The 17,785-nt window shown below is 60.1% G+C and overlaps 1 protein-coding gene across 1 annotated transcript; it reads left to right on the top strand.

Moving 5' to 3' along the window:
* The first annotated feature begins 4,468 nt into the window (after nt 1-4,468).
* On the top strand, nt 4,469-13,519 carry FDXR (ferredoxin reductase). Its single transcript, XM_075562183.1, has 12 exons — nt 4,469-4,603; nt 5,433-5,530; nt 8,792-8,887; nt 9,007-9,129; nt 9,358-9,471; nt 9,764-9,865; nt 10,963-11,070; nt 11,254-11,338; nt 11,449-11,648; nt 11,734-11,905; nt 12,852-13,022; nt 13,122-13,519. Exons 1-12 carry the CDS (start codon nt 4,531-4,533, stop codon nt 13,250-13,252), a joined length of 1,473 nt encoding a protein of 490 aa, XP_075418298.1. The 5' UTR covers nt 4,469-4,530; the 3' UTR covers nt 13,253-13,519.
* Nucleotides 13,520-17,785: the final 4,266 nt, after the last annotated feature.

The following is a 17,785-nucleotide window of genomic DNA, read 5'->3' as shown; positions in this document are numbered from 1 at the left end:
GTGGGAGTGGTGTGTGTGTGTAAAGGGATGGGGGAGAAGAGCCCCTCCCCACCATGCAGGGGGCACTGACAGGAGGGTCAGCCCTGGGCCCAGAGAGTCCCCCCTTGTCGCTGACCACTCCTCTTCTGGTGTCCTGTGAGGCGTCTCCTTAGGAGCCTTTCCCCAGGCCCCACAGGGGGAGTTGTTCAGTCTGACACTGGCCTCCCTAACCCCCCCCCACACACCCCCACCCCACTGCTGGGCTGGGTTCCATCCTGTTTGGAAGAACTGAGGATGTGAGAGGACAAACGATGACCATGACCGGGAGGGGTCAGGGTCTGGAGGGCAGTGGCCTTATAGAAGAGAGGATACAGGAAGGGGGTGAGGGACGAGGAGGAGGGCTTGACCCCGAGGGTTGGCTTGGCTGGGCAGGGGTGGTCTGCAGCAGCATGCGGCCCAGAGAAGCCAGGCACTAAGGAGCACCATTGAGACTCAGCCCAGTCGGGACTGGGAGGCTGGGCTGAGGGCATGCAAGGAAGTGGAGGGTCCTTCTGGAAGCTGAGGGCGGGCCGGGAGGAGGCCAGAGCGGTTCTCCGGGTGTGGCTCTCGGCCCCTTGGCCCAGCTGGCGTCCTGTGTATGTTTGGTAGCACCCCTGGCCTCTCCCCACTAGACACCTAGCGCCGACATCACCACTGAAAATGTCTCGACGTGGCCAAAGGTCCCTGAAGCAGGGCTGGGAACAAAACTGCCCCCCCCATTGAGAACCTTTGGATTTAAAATATGCAAGTCATGTTCTCAGCAGCAAATCGCCATGCTTTTCAGCTAAGTCTGTGGATGGAGGGCAGGCATATGCTGACCATGAAGGGGGAGAAGGTAACGGCCAGCAAATGTGGGTCCGGGGACGGGTGGGTGGAGTCGAGTGGGGGGCAGAGGGACTCTCTAAATCCTGTCCTTCTGGAGCCTCAATCTCCAGTGTGGCCTTAGGTGGCATGGTTGGGACCGTACCATTTGCACACACATGCACATTCACACTCACTCCCCCCCCCCTTATAGCTAGAGCTCTCACTTGCCCCCTCCTTTGCTCCTACAGGACCTGGCGGGTCAGGGCCCCAGCTGTTGCTAGCCCAGGGTGCTGCAGCCTCCCTTACTGCCTTCCCCTGACCCCGCTCACACTTCTGGAGAATGTCCCCTCATTTAACTCTCTTCAGCTGCCCCCTTTGAGCTGCCATCTGTTTCCTGCGGGGAGACTGACTGCTGGAGCAGAGTTGGGATCCAAGTAGCGCTGTTGGGATGGGAGGGCCTGGCAGCCTCTTGCTCGGCGCTGTGAGGGCGCTGCTCTTTTGAGACGCAGTTCATCAAGCTGCTAATTCTCCCATGACAAATGCACTGTCAGGAGGGCCCCAGTGCCTCAGTCCTGGCTCTCATTAAAAACACCCAGATACTTAACCAATGACTCATGGTTATTGATGGGGGCCTGATGAGGAGTGGGCAGCAGCTAGAGTCCCCGGTACCAGGCTTGGTGGTACCACAGGTACCTGGAACCAAGTCACTTCATTGCTTCAAGGCTTGGCTTTCAGGGATCCTGAGGGTGGGGTGGGAACACACAGCGCTTGAGCAGCCCGGCAAGGAGACAAGGTTCTTGGGGGCTTTCTAGGGCTTCAGGGAGGTCTAAGGTCTGATAAAGGGCTATGACCAGTGAAAATAAAAATGACAACAGTCATGAGCTCACATTTACTCTGCACTAGTGGCAGGGGTTTTTACCGACACCATCCACCTCATTTTCATCTTCACAAGTTGGTACTTTTTGTCCTCCTATGTTAAGAAGACAGTAAGGCTCAGAGAGCTTCCATTCCTCAGGGTCATAGGGCTAAGAAGATGTCCGAGAGGGATTCCGACCAGTGTACCCATCTCCAACACCCAGGTTCTTAATCACCAGACTTACTGCCTCCAGGTGGAGAGCCCTGCCTGGTTTCTGGGGTGTCTGACTCTGACCCTCCACGTCCTCTTCCCAAGGGAAGGGACAACCAGTGACCTCATCCTTAAGACACACTTTTTTAAAGCATCCATTACATGTCAGGCACTGTCCAAAGTTCTGGGGAGAAGAGATGAATAAGAGGAGACACCCCACTGCCCACCTTCATGGAATTTACAGACCCTTGTATGAATCGGCAAACCTTCTGTGTACAGAGCCAAATGGTCTCTGTCACAATGACTCAACTCTACTGTCACAGTGCAAACACAGCCATGACAAAATACAGAGACAGCAATGAGCAGGGCTGGGTTTCAGTAAAACTTAGAAATACTCAACATTGAATTATGTGGACATTACATGTGCCATTTTATTACAAAGTTTCTCCCCCGTTAAAAAAAATAGTAAAACAATGCTTAGCCCATTCAAAGTCTCACGCAAAACAACTCACTGCCATCAAGTTCATCCTGGCACATAATGCTCCTATCGGACAGACCAGCACTGTTCCTGTGGGTACCCAAGGCTGCAGGCCTTTCAAGGAGCAGTTCCGCTGGTGGGCTCATTACTGACCTTGCAGTAAACAGCCCAGCACATGACGGACAACATTATCATGTCTCCCTCCAGAGGTTCAAACGCAGATGGGAAGGATTTTCTATATCGATTCGTTTGCCTCATAGGCTGGGCATTAAGCAAAATGACTTGCTGGAGGGAAATTGGAACAGGACTTACTACTCAGTGGGAAGAAAAGGAGGAGGCATATGGACTCCTGAGCTTCTGGCTGAGTTTAATTTCTGGATCTGGAGCGTGATTATGTGAGATAATACATCAAGCTGCTCACATATGATCTGTATGCTTCAATAAAAAGCAATCATTGGGAAAAAAGACAGGGTGCTAAGTAATGATGGGGCAATATAAGGGTGTTGTAGGGACAAGACAGGAACTCTGGTGGCCTGGTGGGTTATGTATTTGGGTTGCTAATGACAAGGTCCGCATTTTGAAACCACCTGCTGCTCTGCAGGAGAAAAATGAGGCTTTCTACTCCCATAAAGATTTATGGTCTTGTATAGCACTGATGAAACACACAACTTTCCTCAAGTTCTTTAATGCTTCTTCCCCCGCACTATTATGATCCCAATTCTACCTTACAGCTAGACCAGAGAATGTACACTGGTACAGATCAGAGCTGGAAACAGGGAATCCAGCACAGATAAACCCCTCAGGGCCAATAGTGAGTAAGCAATACCAGGAGGGTGGGGGAAAGTGAGGGACAAATAGGGGAACCAATCACAATGATCTGCATAGAACTCCCTCCCTGGGGGACGGACAACAGAAAAGTGGGTGAAGGGACAGTGTAAGACATGAAAAAAAAGTGCAAGTTATCAAGGATTCCTGAGGGAGGAAGGGAGGGAGAAAAAATGAGGAGCTGATACCAAGGGTTCAAGTAGAAAGCAAAAGTTTGAGAATGATGATGGCAACAAATGTACAAATGTGCTTGACACCATGGATGTATGTATGGATTGTGATTAAAGTTGTATGAAACCACAATAAAATGATTTATAAAAAATGAAATATAAAAAAGATTGACGGTCTCGGAAACCCTCAACTCATACGCTGTCCTACGAGTTGGAATCGACTCAATGGCAGGGAGAGTCTGGGCGGGAAAAAGTGGGAGCCCTGCCTAGCCTGGGAGTGGAGGGGTACGAGAAGGCTTGTCCATGCAAGTAGGGTTCCACGAGAGGAGGGTGAGGGGTAAGGAACGGGCATCAGGTGTATCTGGTCGGGCGGACGCACGACAACATTCAACATTTTGTTCATCGTGGATTTCTTGCATTACTTTAATTTCATACAAACAATTGCATTAAATTAGGATTTACCGTGATGACTGGAGTTAGTTGGTTCCACGCGCGAGGCGAGGTCCGGCCTCAGTGGAGTGCTTGGCCCTGTGGGCATCACGTCGAGGGTCCCGGCTCTGTTCTCTGGACGTGGACAGACGTCTTCCCTAGCCCCATCCTGTCTCCTCACCTCCGTACCGTAGGACGGCGGGCGGGATAAGACAACCTCACAGGGCTAATATTCTCCCTGACGGAACTGGGCGGATTACGCCGGGGAAAAGCTGACCAGGGTCGCGCCGGGAGTCCCATTTTCCGGGACGGAACTGGACTCCTGATTGGCTGGGATGAAATCCAGCTCCGCCTGTAGGCGACGCCATCAAAAGGGGCGTGCGTGTACGTCATCAGCGAGCGACTAGAGCTTCTTAAAAAGAAAGCGACTAAAATAAGACCCTTCCTAATTGGCTCTCTCCCTTGGAGAGAGGACCCCGATTGGGTAAGAATTTGTGATGTCACGGACGGCCCGGAAGTCCTCAGAGGCGGAGCTTCAACGGTGGGAGGCGGACCCGAGGGCGGGATTTATTCGGGGAGGAGCCGAAACGCGGCGCTCTCTCAGCGCGCGGAAGGCGGGGCTTGGGGTGGGGGCGCGCCCGTGGGCGGGGTCCGGGAAGGCTGGGGGCGGGGCCGGCGCCGGCGCGAGCAGCGAGGCGGCCCCCGCGGTCAGATTGACTTCCAGGCTGCAGTTCCCCGCCATGGCTCCGCGCTGCTGGAGGCACTGGCCGGCGTGGCTTCGCACCCGACCGCCTCTCGCCAGGAACCTCCCGAGTAAGACCAGGCCATCTTCGGGCTGACAGGGAGCGCGGGAGGCCTGCTCAGTGTAGGGGTCGAGGCAGCTCAGGGGCAAGGCTGGGGCGGGGGGCGGGGGAGACTGGGGGTCTTCTGAGGGCGAGTGGGGGAGGGGGTCGGGGTAGGTCTACGCGGGGAGGTGGGAGGCCGCTAGCGGAGAAGGGGACCGTGCGGTCCACAGGTGGGAGGTAGAGGTGACAGAGAGGGCTGAGGGAAGGCAGGGGTTATGCGGGACGACATGGACCAGGTCCGGTTTAGTGGAGAGAGATTAGGAGAGGTAAGAGGGGGCAATGTGGGAGACCCCTCAGATGAGATTGGGGTGCTGTGGGGTTCTCCTGAAGAGGCGTTGCTGGTGGTGTGCCCTGTTGAATGGATTCCGACACAAAATGACCCTGGGGGATCGAGTAGGGCTGCCCCATGGGGCTCCCAAGGCTTAGGGAGCAGACTGCCCCACGTTCCTTCAGCGGAGGACAGAGTACTGTAACCATTGAGCTACCAGGGCTCATGTGCTACCCAGGGAGGAAGGAACCCCAGGAGAAAATGATCAACTCCTGCCCGGGGATGCTCCAGGGGTGGTGAGGGCTGTCGGGCAGACCCTGGTCAGTGGCGTGGTGAGTCCCGAGAGGTGGGGCACTCTGGGTAACGGAGCAGATACAGTAAGGAGCCCTGAGGAGGCCAAAGCCTAGGGGACCGGAAGAGGGGGGCGCAGGTGAGGGAGACGTTTGGAGAGCCCCCCTTTCTGGCGGACACGGAAGTTGGTTTGGGTTTGAAGAGACATAGTTGATCTAACTTTTGCTCCCCTCCCCAGGCTCTCGGCGGCCGTTCTCCACACAAGAGCAGATCCCCCAGATCTGTGTGGTGGGTAGTGGCCCTGCTGGCTTCTATACAGCCCAGCACCTGCTCAAGGTAAACTGCCTGTGGGTGGGCCTATGTGTGGGGCGCTCCACTCGAGCCTCTGCCTTGGGGGAGCGTGTTTGCATCATGGCAGGGTCGGTAGTCAGGGGTTGGTATTGACTGGTGGGCTCCTTGACCATGCACTCTGGGGAGCTGTTACAGGCTACAGGAGCACTTTCCTGGGCCCCCATCTCCCCGCCCCCCTCCGTGTCTCTTCTCTGTCCCTGGGACCCTCTTCCTGACTGCCCTCCCTTTCCTAGCTTTCTGTCGTCTTAGCCCCCTCTTAGCCCCCTCGCTTTGTCCTGTTTCTGCCTGCTTCTCCACTTTCTGCCTGCCTCCCCTCACCAAGGCCAAGGTCTCCGCATTCCAGTCATGGCCTTGCCAGGAAGGGCCCCAAGGCTCTTGGTTGCCCTTGAGACTCCACGTCAGATCTCAGGGAGGGGACACCTCAGCTGATCGAGACAGGAAGTGATGGCCTTGCTTTGAAGAGACAGGAGAATAAACTGATTAGACACTTAAAAGTAGGATGACTACTATCAGTGTGTGCAGGACTCTGGGGTTTCTGGAACCTTTAGTACTAAACCCGGGGCGTCTGGGTGACCAGGGTGAGTGGGTGATCAGTGCGCTGAAAAGTGAGCAGAGCACCTTTTAAGCAGCGGATGTGTTACTTTGGGGGCCATCAAGGTGATGCCAACTCAGCCCGAGCCTGTGTGATGGGAGAACCGCCCGGAAGGGTTTCACCAGGCTGCCATCCCTCCGGGTGCGGATGGCCAGGTCTTTGTCCTGCGCAAGGACAGCCAAGCGCCTGAAGAGCTCACAGATAAGGCTCTGTACGCGGTGAGGTGGGTGAGAGAGCACGTTGCAATGACACACAGGGAGCCAATCCAATAAGGCCGTCAGACTGCTTCCTGGAGGCCATGAGCTGCGCTGTAACACATGGCCTTGGGAGGAATGCAAGGCCACAAGTGATTGGCCGAGGGGGAGGAGGGCGTGGCCTTGATTCAGGGAGCTCCTGGTGACCCAGGAGGGCTTGTGTAAGGAGCACTGTCAGCTGAGCTGGACATTCTGCGTGGGGAGGCCTTTCAGGCAGATGCTTTTGCCAGATGGGTGGCCCTGGGACTGGCCACTGAGGTCCCTTACAATCTGGTCCTTGACACTGGGAGCACCCAAACTAGGGTGCGTGCAGGGCAGGTTTGGAGCAGCAGGGTCACATGGAGTCAGGCACTGTTCATACTTTGTCCATCTCTGGCCCTCAGGAGGACCTGGGAGGCAGGTGTGGCCACCTTTTCACTGAGGAGGCCCCGGGGCTGAGCAAGATAGTTCAGAGTCTCACCAAGTCTGAGCACAGGCAGACGGATATCCGGGGCCCCCCTCTCTAGCAGCCTGCTGGCCCACCCATTGTTTGGAAGACCCTCGGAGAGTGCCCTTGTGATGGGAGGCCACAGGGCAATAGCAATTCAGCAACAGAATTCTTCCCTTCCAGGGTTGATTCCCAGCCAGGCTGTTGGTGGAGGCTTGCGTGTTGCTAGGCTGCCGACTTGATTTCAGCAGAGCTTCCCAACTAAGACAGACTTGAAAGAGGATTCCCGTTCTCTTTAGGCTGAGCTGTAGTCTTTGACCTTCCTCACTGCTGGCTTCCAGTCCACTTGAGTCGAGGCTTGTTAATAAGCCTTCCTCCAACCCTATACCCCTTTCTTCCTGTCCCCCAGCTTCTCTGATGATGGGCCCCCAAACAGATGGAGTAAGTGGGGTGAAGGGATGCAACCCTGCCTCCCACCTTTCCAGATGGTAAACCATGTTCTGTGGGCACCACTGCCTCTTGGTCCACATACAGCGTCCGCAGGAGCACGAGGACGTGCTCTGGAAGTCCCGTTCTTCGAACTGTTATCCACAGTTTGTTATGATCCCCCCTGGCCGGGGCCTTGGCCCAGCGCACACATCGCAAGTGAGCATCTTTCTGAGATTCTCTGCTTGCAGCAAGGGCCACCGGCATCAGCAGCAATCGGCCCTCGTGCCGCATTCTCTTCCGAATCTGCCTGGCAGTTGCCTGGCTGTGTACCGCTTCAGCCGTTTTTGAGTTCTGTCCAGCTTTGTTTACCTGCCTGCGGAACTCATGGGGTTGGTTGGTAATCTCCGCATTCCGTTGGGTCACCTTTCTTTGGAGCAAGCAGGCGCTTCTCTGGAGCTCCTCCAGGCAGTTGGCCAGGCGGTGCCTTCCAGGTTCCCGGGGATGGATGCAGGGGCAGCCACGCTCTGCGTCTGATTGCAGATAGCTTTCTGTTGATGGCCCATCAGAGACTGGAGCCTAGTGTTTTGCCAGGGCCTCCGGTGCAGCCTGGGAAACCCCTAAGGGGCCAGTTCTACTCTAAGGAGGCTCTGAGCCTGAAGAGGAGCCTTGGTGGGGTCATGGTTTCACACTGGCCTGCTAACTGCAAGGTTAGCAGTTTGAAACTACCAGCCGCTCCATGGGAGGCAGACGGGACTTTCTGCTCCCAGAAAGAGCCGCACTCTTGGGAACCCGCAGGGGCAGTTGTGCCCTGCAGTAAAGGGTCGTTCTGCGTCCTCACCAGCTCGAGGGCAGTGAGTTTTGGGGTTTGAGTCTGAATTGACTCCGTAGCAGGGACACCAGTAAGAGCCTAGGCAGCCCCACCCAACAACCCTGAGAGGGAAGTGTGTGCATCAGTTTGCAGAGTGAGATGGAGGCCCAGTGGGAGCCTGGGACTTGCTGGTGTTCTGCCCCTGGTGGATGGCAGAGCCAGGGCGGACTTGCCCTCCTGACTCTAGGCCTGCACGGCACCAGACATGGACGGGACCAATGACTGGTGGACCCAGGGAGGTGGTCTTCCAAGGCCGGCCCTCCTTGTCCCCTCCCCAACAGAGCAGTCTTGAAGAGGGGAGCTAAGGCAGGAAGGAATTTCAAGGTGGCTTTTTCTAGCTCATCAGACTGGGCATTCCTAGAAGCATCTAGAGTTCGGGGCAGGGTTGGCCCCACTGGATAGGAGGGCTTTCTCCGGTACCGCTCCAGGGAGGACATGCTGCGGTCTTCCTTTGTGGCCACATTCCTCACAATCTCGAGGGGCCACCAGTCCTCCTTGAGCTCTGACCTCAGTTTCCCTCCCTGCTTAAGGCACTCTGCTCCCTAGTCTGGCTCTCTGGGCCTCTGCCTCCCCCTGCAGAGGGCAGAAGCCTGCTGGGCCTTCTGCCACCAAGCCAAGCACTCCCACTCTGCCTGGGAGAGGGAGACCACTCGCCAGCTGCCCCCTCTCCCCACAGCACCACCCCCGGCTGCACGTGGACATCTTTGAGAAACACCTGGTGCCCTTCGGCCTGGTGCGCTTTGGCGTGGCGCCTGACCACCCTGAGGTGAAGGTGCGTTTCTCTGGACATGGGGCGGGCATTGGGTGCTCCTCCAGCTGTCCCTGAAACGGCATGGGCATGGTCTCCGATCCTCCACCTCTAATCCCCTCCCTTGGGGGTTGGGGCGGCAGAATGTCATCCACACCTTCACCCAGACGGCCCACTCTGACCGCTGTGCCTTCTGGGGCAACGTGATGGTGGGCAGGGACGTGTCTGTGCCGGAGCTGCAAGCGGCCTACCACGCTTTGGTGCTGGTGAGTGGGGACGGGGGGGTGGGTTGTGGCAGGTTCATGTCCTGGGGCCGAGCAGCAGCAGAGGGTGGGGACTGAAGGGTGGAAGGTGGCAGTGGGGAGGGGTGGGGGTCCTAGCTGCTGGACATAGCTAGGATGGAAGCTCTGGAGGAGGAGCTTGGAGGAGGGTGTCCCTGGCCCTACCCCACTGGCATTGAGGGCTCCGGGCCTGGGCTGGCCATCCCCCTGCAGAGCTATGGGGCCGAGGACCACCAGGCCCTGGGAATCCCTGGGGAGGAGCTGCCTGGGGTGTTCTCAGCGCGGGCCTTTGTAGGCTGGTACAATGGGCTTCCTGAGAACCGAGAGGTGAGTACAGAGGGGCGGGGTTCCTGTTGCCCCTTCCTCCCACCCCAAGTCAGGCCAGGGGCAGTTGTGGCTGGGGGCGGAGGGGCTGATATGAAATAGGAGCCGTTGGGCTGACCAGGGAGGGAGGTCCATTTTGGAGGGTGGTGGAGGGACTGAGCTGAGGCTCCCTGTCGGGGGCGGGGGGCGCTTCCTGGAAGTGTGGAGAGTCAAAGGGGCCTGCTGGGGAACAGCGCAGGACGCTGGGTTCCCGTTAGCTCTGCTGGGGCCGCCCTGTTGAGACCTCTCCCTCCAGCTGGCGCCGGACCTGAGCTGTGACACGGCCGTGATTCTAGGGCAAGGGAACGTGGCCCTGGATGTGGCCCGGGTCCTGCTAACCTGTCCTCAGTACCTGGAGGTGAGTGACACAGCAGGGCCTTGGGGGAGACCTCAGAGAGCCGTCTGTGAGCAGCATCACCCCCAGGCCCCCTGCCCTCCTGCACTGTACTCTGCCCCAGCCGGCATGCTCCGCTCACCACAGGGTCTTTGCACGTGCCCTCCTGCCACCATGGCTTGGGAACCGTCCCCACTAGCCTTTGCCCCAGGCAGCTCTCCTCCACTCCTGTCTTAGTCGCTGTAGCTGGTCCTTCCTCCAGGGAGCCTTCTGGGCCCTTCCGCTCCCTTGTGACCATCCCCACATACCTGCCTCTCCTGCCCCCTGGCACCTCCCTGATGGGTGTTTGGTGAGCGCCTGCCTCTGACCACCAGCAGCTCTGTGAAGGCAGCACCTCACCACCTGCACAAGGAGCCTGGTGGCTCTGGCTAAGCACTCAGCTGCCAACGCAACGGGCAGTGGTGCCAACCCACCGGCACCTCTGCAGGAGAAGGCTGTGGCCGCTTGCCTCCCTAAAGACGTCAAAACCCCATTGTCCAGTCGAACCCGACTTGGATACCCACTGCCCCACGGGGTTCCTAAGGTCACCACTTTATGGAAGGAAGCCAGCGGCGACAGCTTTCTCTCAGGCAGTGGCTGGTGGGTTTGAACTACCGGCCTTTTAAGGTTAGCAGCCAGGTGCTTCACCGCTGTGCCACCGGGGCACAGGCCTCGCAGACCCTTTGGGGCACTTTGACTCTGTCTTGTAGGGTCACTATTGGCTAGCAGTTATGCACTGGGCTGCTAACCTCAGCGTCAGCAGTACACAAGCGCTGGCCACTCGACAAGAGAAAGATGAGACCTGGTGCACCCATAAAGAGTTAGTCTCGGAAACCCTCCGGGGCAGGTCTGCCCCGTCCTAGGGGGCCGCTAAGAGTTGGCATGGCTCCCCGGCAAGGGTTGTGCTTTGGGTGTGGTAGTCCAGTGCTATTAGAAGGATTGGCAGCAATTCTCCATCTGGTCACCAGAGGGAGCAGTGAGGCCACTTGACAATCCTCCCCTCTGGGTTGGACCCCCTAGGGACTCCCCTCCCCTCCCCCTGGTCAATGTCCAGTGGCTTCAAGGCCATCCTTTTGTGTCAGCAAACAGACATCACAGAGGCCTCCCTGGGGGCACTGAGGCAGAGCCAGGTGAAGATGGTGTGGATAGTTGGCCGGCGTGGACCCCTGCAAGTGGCCTTCACCATTAAGGTGCTGGGGGTGAAGGGGGAGCAGCCGGGGATCCCACGGAGATGGGCTCCCCTGGTGGGGGGTGCAGGGTAGAACCTCTGGGAATAGCTGCTCCCTCTGGTGGGCAGTGGGGGGCCAGGTGGAGGAGGGGCGGACTCCAGTGGGCAGCACTCTGGCTCTGACTTTGCCCCCACCCCACCCAAGGAGCTGCGGGAAATGGTTCAGTTACCCGGAAGCCGGCCTGTTTTGGAACCTGCGGATTTCTTGGGCCTCCAGGACAGAATCAAGGGTGAGGGGCCCTGGTCTAGCCCCCCCAGCTCACGAGGGAGGGGATGGTCTAGGCCAGAGAGGGGGTGGAGACCCAGGGGACCACTTGGATGTGCTCTGCACTGCCGATAGATGCCCCCCGGCCGAGGCGGCGGCTGACAGAACTGCTGCTCCGAACGGCCACTGAGATGCCAGGCCTGGAGGAGGCGGCCTACTGGGCATCTGCCCCCCGTGCCTGGGGCCTCCGCTTTTTCCGAAGTCCCCAGCAGGTGCTGCCCTCACCAGATGGGCAACGGACAGCGGGCATCCGGTTGGCAGTCACCAAACTGGAGGTGAGCCTCATGTGAGTAAAGTCCAGCCCCCACCTGTGCGGGCCACCCCCATCCTAGCCTTGCGCTGCCCACTCTCCACCAACAGGGTGTCGGCGAAGATGCTCGGGCAGTGCCCACAGGAGACGTGGAGGACCTGCCCTGTGGGTTGGTGGTGAGCAGCGTGGGGTACAAGAGCCGCCCCATCGACCCCAGCATACCCTTTGACCCCAGACGTGGAATCATCCCCAATAAGGAGGGCCGGGTTGTGGGTGTGCCAGGTGAGAGGGAGGGACGAGACTGGACATTGATTTATGGGTTTGGGGGTGGTGGTGTGGTTATTTCCTGGAACTCATTCATTCACTCATTCAGTCGTTCATCCAGTGGTGCACCCTGGAAATGAGTCTACCCCTGTCCGCCCTCTTCCTGACCCCAGGGAATGCTCCCAGTCCAGCTGAGATGACCGCCTATACATGGTCATTAAGCCATTCAAACATTGCCTGAAGCCTGCTCTGGGCTGGGCATGGGGCAGGGAGTGAAGGTTGGCCAGGCAGCTCCTGTGACTTAAATAACCCCGGTCCACGTCTAGGTCTCGGGGTCTGCCGGAACTAGCCCTGGGCACTCCGAGCCCCTCAAAAGCCCCAGACCAAACAGTACCAACACTGCCATCCCTCCCAGTCGGCTCCTGGGCACATGATGAGGCAGAGCAGGACAGCTGCCCAGGGTCTCCACAGCTGTAAGCCCCACAGGAGCCGGCTGCCACGTCTTTCTCCGAAGGAGTGGCTGCTGGGTTCAAGCCTTGGACCTTTTGGTTAGTAGCAGAGTGACTGAAAAGGAGCCTGGCCACGTAGTGGTTGTGCGTTGGGCTCCAAGGTCAGCAGTTCAAGACCACCAGGCACTCCACTGGAAAAGGACGGGGCTTTCCCCTCCCGCAAGAGTTAGTCGGAAACCCTGTCCTACAGGGTCACTGAGTCAATGTTGACTGGATGGCAGTGAGTTTGGTTTGGGTTAGAGTGCTTGAACCACTGCATCACCGAACCTAATAAGACAGGCATGGAGCAAACAAGCTGAAAGCCTCTTGCTCTTGGAAGGTGGCCCAACTGCCACAGTGGTCCTAGGACTTTGGGGAGGACCTGGAGGGGAGAGAGGATGGTCACATGTGCATGTACTGGGGTGCAGGCTTGCCAGGAACATCCCCAGCACCCCCTTTCCTTTGTTTTCCCACAGGCCTCTACTGCAGCGGCTGGGTGAAGCGGGGACCCACAGGTGTCATCGGCACGACCATGAACGACAGTTTCCTCACTGGTCAGGCGCTGATACAGGACCTTCAGGCGGGGCTGCTGCCCTCGGAACCCCGGCCTGGCTACACCACCATTGAAGCTCTGCTTAGCAGCCGAGGTCAGGCCCCAGGCCTTTCTCTCCTTTGTGGATGAGTGCTGGGTCGGCCTGGAGCGGGGAGGATGAGGGGGTGCCATTGCTGTCTACCTTCTGCCACAGGGGTCCAGCCCGTCTCCTTCTCTGACTGGGAAAAGCTGGACGCTGAGGAGGTATCCCGTGGCCAGCGCGCTGGGAAGCCCCGGGAGAAGCTGACGGACCCGCAGGAGATGCTGCGGCTGCTGGGGCGCTGAGCCCAGCCCTAGGCCCCTTGGGGGAGGGGCCGAGGGCATCGGAGCAGGGTGGCACCTGACACAGGGGTCCCTTGTCCGTGCGGAGGCCTCAACTCTTCCTCCAGTGAGGTTGACCTTACCCGGGTGAGCTTAGCTCCCTACACGAGGCTTAGCCCCTGTGTGGAATGGGCAGGGGTACACGCCAACCTTACTTCCTCCCGCCTCTCCTGCTGGACTGTAGTGGGTCCCTGAGTCTAAATCCAGTTGGAAAATAAACTTCTGCCACCAGGGGCTGTGGGTGAGGTGTGATTTCTTGGCGCCCCACCCCACACACACAGACACACACAAATACACACTGCCCAAGCAGGTCACCTTTTTCTGACTACGGCTCCCCCTCTGGTCGACAGGTGGCGCTGCTGAGCCAGCTCCCTGCTCCCGGCCTCTTTGGGGGCCTGATGGGGTTTGGCAGCCAGGCGGGACACCCACCCTCCCTTCTCTGCTTGACCCTGCTGCTTTTGTGGCCGGCCGGCCTGCCTGCCTTCTGTCCACACTGTGGGCAGCCCTGGGGGGACCCCAGCCTGCCTGTTGATGGCCCCACTGCCTGATCATGCCCCCACACAGCCAGTCCAACTGGAGGGGTCCCCAGGGGAGGAGAGGAAGTAGGGGCGCAGAGACGGGGCAGCGGCTGCACTCAGGCCCCTCCTGTTGCTGGGCAGGTCAGGCCGGGTCCTTCCCACCTCCTGCCCTATCCACAAGCCCTTGAAGACTAACCTTCCTATCCTGGGCGCTTGGCAGCTCAGGAAGGGCGCTCACCCCCTTCATTGGGGGCCCAGGGTGGGCCTCCTTTATGGACTGGGGGCGCCCAGTCAAGGTCGTACAGCCGGTGAGCAGCGGGCTCGAACCCAGGGCCCGGGCGGCTGCTTCCTGTCCCCGAGGGTTGGGCCCGGGTCCGTGTTCCGAGCGCTCGCTCCTGGAGCGGGGCCCGCTGGGAGGGGCGCGGGCCGGGGCGGGGCGGGTCGCGCGGCGCGAGCGCTCGGCCACAGTCGGCCGGCGGCCCTGGGAGCCGGAGGCAGGCGCGCAGCCCGCGCGGAGCAGCCGGGCGCCCGCGGGCCACGGAGGGCGCGGGCCGGGCCAGGCCGCGCCGCGGACGCCGGCCCCCCGCGCCCGGCGGAGCCAGGCGGAGCGCGCCGAGCCCGGGGCACCGGAGCCGAGCCGGGCGGCGGGCTCTCGGCGCGGGCGCGGCGCCCCTTCCCCGCGGTGAGTGGGGGGCGGGCGGCCGGGGGCGCCAACTTCAACGCCAACTTAGGGCTGCGCGAGCAAGGGCGTCCGAGACAGGCGCGGGACAGGGGGGTGGGGGGCCGGCGGCCAGCACCGCTGGGAGGAACGGGAACCTCGGGGACCGGATCTAGGGCCCGGAGTCGGCGGACGAGGGCTGCGGCGAGACGCTTAAGATCTTCGTCTTGGGGTCGCGGGGGGCCCCCTCCTCCTCCTCCCTCGCCAGGCCCCGCGGTGCCGCGGGGAGAGGTGGTGTGGAGGTTGGGTTGGGGGCCTCCCAACTGTTGCTGATGGAAGCCACCTGGCCAGGAGCAGCGCCTGGAGCGGGGTGGGGGTGGGAGGGTGCGCACGGCAGGGTTCCGGCTGGAGCGCAGCGGGATGGAGAGGGCGCAGGTGGGGAGTGTGAAGGGGACGGTGGTGGTGACCTAGGAGCCACCTCCTGCGAGCATGTGACCTCACCCCCACCCCTGGCCTCTGCTTGCGGGAGGTGGGGGTCCCTGTCCACCTCCCTTCTCCCTATAGAACTTTCTCCTCTCCGACCTCAGAAATTCAGCCTGGGCTCCCCGAGGCGACCAGCTCTCCTCAAAGGGTGGTCCCCGCGCCCGGGGACCTCGGCATCAGAGGGCCTGAGAGGAAGGGTCCTGAGACCACTGTGCGCCCTGGGGCTTGGATCCAGATCCCCGACGGTCGGGAAGGCAATCCCGAGCCTCCACTGTGGGACGCCCTTGGTGCCGGGGCCTGAGGTTGGGGGGTTGCGACTGCAGGGGCGTCTAGAAACCCCCAAGGGGCAGCCGGCGCTTCCAGAGGCCGCGCAGGTGACGGAGGCGGGACTGCCTCCTCCCGCAGGGGTCGCGCGCTCGCCCCCCCCCCCAGTTCACCCAGCCTCCAACGCCTGCTCGCTGGGCTCGGTCCCCCAGCTCTTGGGTGGTGGCACCATCCAGGCGGCACGGGGAGGCTCTTTCCCGCCTAACCCCCGCGGGGCGTTAGCATCCAGCCTGTTCTCTGGAAGAGCAGGAACGCAGGGGCGAGCCGGCGGGAAGCCTGGCCTTCTGGGTGCCCGGTTCGCCACCCTGCCTGTTGGACGACCCGGACACCCCGACCCCCACCCCACCAGCACCCCGCCACCACCGCCTGCCTGGCTGGAGAGCGCGGCCCGTGCGGCGTTGGGGGGCTGGGGGCGCAGCGGCGGGGACTTCCGCAGGGGGCAGCTGTGAGACTGGGGGCGCGCAGGCCGGGTGCCCAGTTTGTCCGCCAGGCGGCGAGGCGCGGGTCCCGCGCTCCCCGAGTCGCTGTCGCTGTCGCTGCCGCTGCCACCGCCACCGCATCGCTAGTGTCCTTGAGCGGCGGGGGACGTGGCTCTCGCCGCCCGCGCCCCCTCCTCCCGCAGGGGGAGCCTGGTGCCACGTTCCCTATGAATTATTTATCGCCGGCCTAAAAATACCCCGAACTTCACAACCCGTGTGTAAGATTTTCGGGGGGGGCGGGGCGCCCCCCCCCGGGGTGCGGAGCAGGGGGAACTCCGGATCCCCTTTCGTGGGGGCAAGATAGAGGGGCCGCCATCTCTCCTGACCCGTGGGCTCAGGGTCAGCCCATCTCGGCCACCACGAGGGAGGGAAACCAGACGATGACAGAGGAGGGGCTTCTCTCCCCAGAGGGCTGGGGTTCTGATCCCGGAAGCAGCGGGACTGGTGCATGAGGACGAGCCCTGGGACGAGGTGGCCCCTGGTCTACGAGAGCGAAGTCCGCAGTGCCTGGTGTGGGTGTCTAGCCTCAGGAGCCAGTGGGATTTGGGGGCCAGGAGGAGGGGAAGTTCCGGGCTCTTGTAGCTGCCCAGGCCATTCAGAGACAGGGTGGGAGTCTGGGAGGACGGCCCACAGCCACCCTCCCTAGGATCTTATTGATCCTGGGATTCACCACCACGCCTTCCACCAACGCTGGCCTGGACCCCCCTCTGACCCAGAGTTTTCTCCCCCATGTCCAGAGCCTGGTGGCTCACGAAAAGGACTTGGGCTTTGCTCGGAGGGCCAGTGCACATGCAAGAGGGAGCTAGCTAGCAGGAAGGGGACATGGGGCCTGTCAGAGCTGTAGGAGCAAAGGCTGGGAGTGCTGGGTGGCCAGTGGACTGGCCGGGTGCGGAGGCCCACGGCAGGGAGGACTTTGGTTGTGATCCGGGCGTGTAGCTTTGTCCAGGGGACTAAGATGTCTGATTTCATCTGTGGGCAGCCAGGAGCAGGTGTGGTTGAAGGAAGGGTGCAGTGGGCAGAGGGCAGTTGCAGGGATCAGTGGATAGGGGTTGCAAAGGGGAACACCAGAGGGAAGCCAGTGGGGTGCCTGGGCAGGGCCAGAGGCCACCCCTCCCGCCTCATGGGGTGGCCGAACTCCTGGAACCTTCTCATGCATGTTTGTAGTGCAGAGGCTTGTCCCATCCAGTCCCCTGCCCTCTCTCATCGCCCTGGTCTGTCGGTGGAAGGCGCACCGTGGCCCCGGAGGCCTCGTTCCCAATTAGGGAGAGCCTCTGGGGCAGGGCCTCTCCGGAGGTGGGCAGCATCCATGGTTTTCTTTCTTAAAGTAAAAAGAAAGCGGTGGGATCTTTTGAATAGCCTGTTGGGTTGAACTCCGTCTATCCAAATTAATATGGTCTCAACATGTCATCAAGGCTGCCTTTGACATTCCTTTCTTGTACTGAGTCCTCACAATCAGCTGTATCTTCCACTTAACCCAAACCCCATCGAGGCAATTCTCACCCCTCAAGGCCCTATGGGAGCCCTAGTGGGGTAGTGGTTATGCATTGACCTGTTAACTTCAAGGTCAGCAGTTCAATACCACCCGCTGCTCCACGGGGGAAAGACAAGACTTTCTGCCTCCACAAAAGTTATCGCCTCAGAAATCCACAAGGGCATCCTAACCTGTCCTAAAGGACCACAATGAATCAGAATTGACCCAATGGTTGTGAGCAGGTGAGTGACCCAATAAGACAGAGCAGAACTGCCTCCCTCCCACCCCTGGGTTTCCAAGATTGCAAATCGTTACGGGAGCAGGCAGCCTCATCTCTGTCTTGTCGAGTGCCTGGCGGGTTTGAACTGCCAACTTTCAAGTGAGCAGCCAAGTGCTGAACCCACTGTAGCGCCAGGGCGCCTTGTTTCCGCTTAACAGCGAACCTTGATTTGGAGCGAGCACAGTGCAAGTGAGCAGAGGTTCCATGTGGCTTTGGCTTTGGCTTCCGAGTTGGACAGCACAGACGAGCTCAGTGCGGGGCGGATTGCTGAGGATCAGGGCAGG

The sequence above is a fragment of the Tenrec ecaudatus genome, chromosome 10 (assembly GCF_050624435.1).
Source record: "Tenrec ecaudatus isolate mTenEca1 chromosome 10, mTenEca1.hap1, whole genome shotgun sequence".
Taxonomy (NCBI): domain Eukaryota; kingdom Metazoa; phylum Chordata; class Mammalia; order Afrosoricida; family Tenrecidae; genus Tenrec; species Tenrec ecaudatus.
This window is presented reverse-complemented; position numbering and strand designations above follow the sequence as displayed.